At 38.9% G+C, this 7623-nt stretch overlaps 1 protein-coding gene across 2 annotated transcripts in view; it reads right to left on the bottom strand.

The window, feature by feature from the left end:
• Positions 1 to 7623, bottom strand: part of SETD3 (SET domain containing 3) — a 73067-nt gene that overhangs the window by 58580 nt on the left and 6864 nt on the right. For both annotated transcript variants that reach the window (XM_008583445.1, XM_008583446.1), the window contains exons 4-5: positions 5707 to 5779; positions 5163 to 5419 (exon numbers count right to left, since the gene is read on the bottom strand). In XM_008583445.1, coding sequence (XP_008581667.1) covers positions 5163 to 5419; positions 5707 to 5779 — 330 coding nt within the window. The remainder of the gene's footprint in view (positions 1 to 5162; positions 5420 to 5706; positions 5780 to 7623) is intronic.

The following is a 7623-nucleotide window of genomic DNA, read 5'->3' as shown; positions in this document are numbered from 1 at the left end:
GCTTCTCTTCCGGGTCCTAACATTCCCGCCAGCGCCAAAGTATGGCCTATCAAAATCATCACCCGCCCTTCTGACCAATCAGCCACCGCCCCACGTACTAACCACCCTCTCCCGGAACTCAGCTCTCTATAAATGTATGCTTCACCCTCAAATAAAGCCGAACTTCTCCGGTGAACTGTCAGCTCGGGTCCTGTCGTTCTTTCAATAAGAACATTCTAAAACTAGAAAAACAGCTAGATTCAGAAGATAATTTTTTTAAATAGATTTTTGCTTTGTCATAAATCCTAACGCGAAAGCCTTCTTATCCCAGTTTATACCTTCTTAGTTACCACAGCAATACACCTCGTTCCAGGCTGCCTGTAGTTTCTAGTCCAGCAGGCACTGAATTAAAATCACTGGTTAAGAAATCTTCTATAAAAGCTTATTATTATGTATTTTCAATTTGTAATGATTCTTTCTGCTGCTTATTTTTTACCAATGTTAAGCGATTGTCACATCTTCTTCTTCTGGATTGACCACATCGTCAGGCTTGCCTGAAGCGTTCACTGCAGGTAAAAGCCACGCTTCTCCCATGGATCATGAGACACCCCATGGTCTCAGGTGAAGTAGGGTTGTTTCCCTACAGTGCCAGTCTGACTTGATGGCAAGTTGTTCAATGCAATTTTACAACTACAGTAAACATTAACATTTGTGTGAATTTTTAAGATTTAAAAACATGACAAAAAACACCAACAAAAATATGAGAGTTGGAAGCAATTTTGAGCTTGTGATGGTCACTTTGGGCTTAGTCCCTAGTCTTGCAGGAATGTTCTTACTATCCTTGGCTGCTAGGAATTTTTGAGTAGAAAAGGTTAAGAAATACTAACATAAGGTATTGCAGGGACAGGGGGAGAAGCAACTTAAAACAACAAACAAAACAACCCGAAGGGTCGACACACAAGATGGCAACAACACAAATGCAGCCTTTCTACACTTCCATGAGAAGCACAAACACACTTCTACACTTCCATGACAGGCACTGAGGCACTGCTGCATCCAAGGCCTCGCATAGGCCAGCTTTTGTGCTCACTCAGCAAGCCCAGGAATCAGGGGTGCTATGTCCCCACTTTACCGAGCCCTGCCACAGACAACACAGCTCTAAGGGGTGATGCAGGGGTTCAAGCCCCGGTTCCAGAGCCCACCTCTCAGTCACCACACTGCACCGGCTGAGGTGGCTTCAACCCACCATGTTCTTCATGTTTCCCAGAGGAAGGAAGCTGTACTCCTAACTGCCACAGGCACTATGGCCCAGCACTGTGCTAGGGACAAAAGCCACACTAAAAAGTGGGTCTCAATAGTATCTTACAGATCAGGAAACAAACTCCAAGAAGCAAAGCAACTAATCCCAACTTATTTTTTTTTTTTGTCTTTTGTCTTTTTCCGTGTCCGGCCACGGATCGCAACCCTCAGTGTTGCCCCCGTACCGGACCAGGGACCGGCAACGGGACTGCAACCCTCGGCGCTGCCCCCGCGCCTCGCTCAGCCAGTGAGCGGGAACCGGTCTGTATGTGGGATCCGAACCCTCGGGCGGGAGCGCCGCCACGCTTCCCAAGCGGCGCACTTATCCAGTGCGCCACCGGGCCGGCCCTAATCCCAACTTATATTTAAGTAGTGGGAAGGTACAGAATCAGGGTTTTGAGTCAGGTCTGTCTTACTACACAGAGGTGCTCCTTCCATGCGGCCACTAGGCCTCTTACTTGGACAGGTCATCTCTCTGCTGCTTCAGCTATTCCCATACCACAGACAGTCAGGACTGCCCTCCCATCACTCAAACCCCCACCCTAACTGGATCCCCAGCTGTCATGGAAAAGTGCCCACACCCCACCACATACATTTCACTTTCGACATGCAGAACCAAGGGTCTCTACTCAACTCCTTCCTTCAAATCTGCATGATTCTGTAAAGAGGAACTCAAATCTTGTTCACATTTTTTCAGTGTTTGTTCCCTGTATTTATATCCTTAATAAGTCAAACATCCCCAAAACCGGTCTTACATTTTTAGGTTTTTAAAAATAAGGGATGTTTGTTAAATGACAGTAAGCAAAAAGTCTGTATTTATATCCTTAATAAGTCAAACATCCCCAAAACCAGTCTTACATTTTTAGGTTTTTAAAAATAAGGGATGTTTGTTAAATGACAGTAAGCAAAAAGTGCTCTAAAATGCATTCTCAGCCACAGCATGCATCTAGATCCAGGGAGGGGTCTGGAATTAGCTCACAAGATGACTTTCTGACAAAACAGGTAAAGTAACTCACAATCAATGTCAGTCAGGCCCTAGGCTTCCAATCATTAGAAGGCAATGACTGTGATTACCAAAATCATGTAGGTATTTGAGGTGCTTTGTTCTTTATATAAATACAAGGCAGGGTTTCTCAACCTCAACACTACTGACATTTGGGGCTGGAGAATTGTGGGCCTGTCTCATACATCATAAGAGATTTGGCACCATCCCCAGTCTAAATACTGCAGCGCCCCCCACTCCAGTTTAACAATTGAAAATGTCTCCAAATATCGCCAATTGCCCGATTGAGAACAACTAGATGTAAAATAACTTACCTATGTGACCACAGACACATTTTTCTCTCTCCTCAGTTTGATACTTTTGACATAAAAATATTCAATTTGATATCTAAATCATGATAATTTTTTTCAAACACCTAGATTGTATTAAAAAAAGCCAACATCTGATTACTTGATAATTTTGTATTTGTATATATCTTTCACACTTATTGATTAAATTTTTCAATAAAAAGGAATAATTGCTTTAAAAAACCCATTAATGCTTTGAGAATGTGGTTATTTGCTTTTAAAGAAAAATATCTGTATTTATTATAAGTTATAAAAACTGTTCTTACTAATCATGTGAGAATTTTATTACTCTTAGAAAAACTTCTGGACTAAGAGTTTACTTTTAGAATGTTCTCTAATTCCTGAGATGCTCACAATAATACTATTTCCTACATATAATGTGATTTAATTCAGTCACCTTAGCATTATCTAAGGGGGCTTATTTCAGGGGGCTATTAAGAGACCCACATCTTAAACAAATTTGACATAAAATGGTTCCATCTATATAAAAGAGTACTTTAGTGACTCACAGCCATTTAAAATCTCAACGAATTTTGTTTTTTGGTTTTGTTTGGGGGTTTTGTTTGGCGGCTGGCTAATATGGGGATCTGAACCTGTAACCTTGGTAATATCACCACCAAGCTCTAACCAAGTGAATAACCAGCAAGCCCTCAACAAATTCTCAAGTAAAGCTGCACTACTTAGTTAACACTGAAATACACAGATAAATGAGTACAATGAAATATCCAAATAGCAATCATGCCAAGCCGGTTCTCAGAAGACCTTTTCAGCCTAGGACCTCCAGCCTGACAACAGAACCGATTCCTCTGAGAGTAGGCTACCTGTGTTTGCCAATAACAGCCCAGATTTGAGAAATGGAATAGTGAAAAGAGCTGGTTTGCAGTTCGTCATCCAACAATAAGAAATGACAAAGACTTAGACCTACTAGCGTCAGCTTTACTTTTAGTCATTAAAGATATACAATTGAGAACTAAATAAAAGCATAACCTTTTCACATCACAAAGAGCCATACCAAACTTTATTTATTTTTTGACCGGTAAGGGGATCGTCTGCACCACGCTCAGCCAGTGAGCGCACTGGCCATGCCTATATAGGATCCGAACCCATGGCCGCAGCGCTACCAGCACCACACTCTCCCAAGTGAGCCACGGCGCCGGCCCCATACCAAACTTTAGATGGCAGGATTGTAGGTACATAATAAAGTGAAGAAGCAAAATTTTGATTTGGCTCCATCAATAGTTTTTAAATCAAGCAAACTTGAAATGAAAGCTATATACATACTGTATGATCATTCTTAACGACTTCCTAAAGTTTAAAGTTTAGAAAAACAAAGTGATTTCTACTTAAGGACAAGAGTCATATAATTTTAGACATATTTGGAGTATTTGGTGGGGGGAAAAGACATAACTTTTAGGCTAATATTCTTGTGCAGTCAGCATGCTTTAAAGTTAGGACCGGCCTGTGGTTCACTCAGGAGAGGGTGGTGCTGATAACACCAAGGCTGTGGGCTCAGATCCCTATATAGGAATGACCAGTTAGTTCACTTGGGAGAGCGTGGTGCTGACAACACCAAGTCAAGGGTTAAGATCCCCTTACAGGTCATCTTAAAAAAAAAAAAAAAAAAAAGCATGCTATAAAGTTAAAATAATGAATGGAAAACAATATTACCTTTAGCAATGAAATGAGATTATCACTTCTTGCAAATAAAACATAGCAGAGACATACCATTTGAGGAGCAAACAAATCAAACCTAATTCAGGTTGTCAAATTGCCCAAAAAGGGAAATGGAGCAAGATGATCACTTTCCCATTTGCTTCGTATCAGGTACAGCAGCCCAGCAGCTGATTCTTGAGTGACTGAGAAAGGGGACAGTCAGTAGACGGAAATGCCCCCTCTCCACTATAGAGGTCAGTGCTCCAACCTGGCAGCACTGATCCTTCAACTGCTGCTCAAGTGGAGATGAAAGTTAACAGTGGCCAAACCACCAAGATGCAGAAAGATGTAATCAAGTGTAATTCAGGTGCTCACAATTTTATAGGGATTTCTACGTAAGACATTTACTTAGAAAGAATTAAAATTAATACACAGTACACTTTGAAAAACATAAACAAATCATGTTATAATTTAGGACATAAATTGTCAATATTTTACTACTAACATATATAGGAGAAACTTAAAAATGGACTTTCATTTTCTTGGAAAATTTATACACAGAGCACCTTTTTGTATCTGATACACTTTACAGCTTTTAAAATTTCACTGTAATCTTTTGTTTTCAAAAAAACTTAGTGACTTTAATAACTCAGGAACAACTGCTGATTGCATTATCACTGGACAATGAGGAAGTCAGATATATATAACTCTATTTCAGTCATATTTCTGTAAAAATGGAAAAAATGAAATGCACTTGATAACTTTTCATATAAAAAGCAAAATGTCTCCGTATCCTTAATAAGATGTCAAATGGAACATCTATGCAATCAGCTTCCCTATCTTCTCCACCCTGTTAAATACACATTTAAACGGCTGCTCACCTGGATAACTTTATAGAAATAGGCGTACTGTCGAGCTGTGTTTTTATACTGGCTGAAGACATCATGTATAGCTTGTGTTGACTGAAGATACCGAACCTCATCTTCTTCAAAGTAGAGAGGAGTGTCATATTCACTGGGGAGGGTCTGAATGTAGGGCTGCCAGAAAGAGTTAGGGCTGGCTCGTTCACACAGCAAATGAAAGGCCAGTGCGATATTTCCCATGGCTTGAAGAATTCGGTCTTGAGAATATAAGGGCCCTGAATTAACCCAGACGTTAACAGTGTGAGTGAGTTCCACAAGCTTCTTTAAAAAGCATTCATTCAAAATATTATTAAAACTATTTTAAAAAACTAAAAAGTCTTGTAACATTTAAAGTTATGTGCACCTTTCTTTTGACATTAAATGGAAAACATTTAATGCAGATTTGAAGGAATATTTCACTAGTTGAGAAAACAACCAAATATGGTCCTTAGCACCACACATGGAATTTTATATATTTTTTGTTATTTGCAGTTTGCCTTAAACAGTCAGAAATTATTCTCACCCAACACTGAATTTTTAGCAGACTCAACAGTCATTAGTAATTTTCGTGGAACCCATAAAAATAATTCTTCTGCCTAGGGGAAAAAAAAGAAAAAGAAAATGGTAGAATCATCAAAATATGCTACAATCCAATCACACAAGAAATATAATTTAAGGTTGCATATCAGCATTTCATTTCGAACTATTAGATATATATTTTAGATATAAGCATTTATATCATAGTTAAATGAGTGGAAGCATAGTTTAAAATCCTGTTTGCAGTAGAAAAACTAAATATAAATACTGAGAAGACAAATAATCAAAAAAGGGAATTTCAACTTAATTTGAAGCAAATACAACATTTGGAGTAGTATACAAAAGTGTTTATTTTATTCTTTGCTATACTTGTATTTTTAAGTTCTAAAAACAAAACAAAACAAAACAAAAAAAAACTTCTGCCTACAACAAAAAACCTCATCTGTCAACGTAAATTGCTCCTATTGAGTTTTTGAAGCCAGAATAACATTCCTTCCTCAGGTCTGGACCACAATCTGGAAAGACATGATCCTGAACACCATAATCCCAAATACTGAATCCCAAAAGATCAAAATCCCTAAAGTCTAAGATCCCTAACATATAAAATCCTGAAAATCACAATCCTGGAAGATTAAAATCCTGAATATTGAAATCCTGAAAGCTGAATTCTGGAGAAGGGATTATTGCATTTTCGGTTGTACACAGTAACATGACAGGTGGAACTATTATCTTGTTATTGTCTCTATTTGGAATTAAGCATGGTTTAAGGAGATGCACATGGGTGCCAAGTTGACAAGGGATGGACTTGTGGACATAATTCTAGGTGTCAACTTGTCAGGATTAAGGAAAACCTAGAAATCTGGTAAAGTATTATTTGGGGTATGTCTGTAAGGGTGTTTCCAGAGGAGATTAGTGTGTGAGTGTGAGAGGACTAGGTGGAGATCTGCCTTGGCGGGCACCATCAAATCAGCCAGGGGCCCACAGAAAACAAACAGAGAAGCCAAACTGGTCTCTCTCTGACAGCTGGGACAAACTTTTCCTCTGCTGCCTTGAACATCAGAATACCAGGCTCACCAGTCTTTGGATTCCAGGGTTTACTCCAGAGGACCCCAGGTCCTAAGGCTTTTGGCCTCATACTGAGAGTTACACCATCAACTTCCCTCGTTCAGACTTGAACTAAGCCATACTACTTTGGAGCATCCCAGGCTTTTTTCTTTCTTTTTTTAGTTTTTTCCCCACTGTTTTAAACCGTCAGCATTATTTTTTACAATTCACTATGCTATGTATTTCATCTTCACATCATTTCCAATACTAGAGGTATAAATTGTGTAAGGATTTTTAAAGAGTTCTAACTTGTTTTATGCATTTTTTGCAAATTTACTCCACAGAAGTGCATTATCATACCATTGGCTTTGCTTGTAAGCATTGCTGTGTGTATGTAAAAATGGTGAAACTTCCTGAACAAATGACAAGATGTCCTTTTTGTACATGTGCATTTCTGAAAAATAAAATTTCTTGACATCTCGCTCTTTCAGCAACTGCATATTCGGTCATGGAGCCATTGCAGATTTTGATCAATCTCGTGCACCTGAGTGTGTACTTGCAAAAATATAAAGTGACCTATGAAGTGTTCTGTGTTCCTACACATTTCACAAATAAATGTCATTTAAAGAATTTTTCAAATTATTATTTCCAGAGTCACATTTTTGGGATTTTGATCTTTTGGGGTTGTGATTTTGGGGATTTTAGATTGTAGGGATTTTGATCTTTTGGGGTTTCAGTGTTTAGAATTGTGTCTCTGGGGATTATGATCAGTGCTGTCCTTCCTCTACATACTTGTTTTTAAAGCACAACTTACCAGCAAATGCAAAAGCCCATAAGATAATTTGGTTTACTTTTTTTC

This window comes from Galeopterus variegatus, unplaced genomic scaffold, assembly GCF_000696425.1.
Source record: "Galeopterus variegatus unplaced genomic scaffold, G_variegatus-3.0.2 Scaffold2916, whole genome shotgun sequence".
Lineage (NCBI taxonomy): Eukaryota > Metazoa > Chordata > Mammalia > Dermoptera > Cynocephalidae > Galeopterus > Galeopterus variegatus.
The sequence above is the reverse complement of the archived record's forward strand: the minus strand, read 5'-3'. Positions and strand labels throughout refer to the sequence as shown.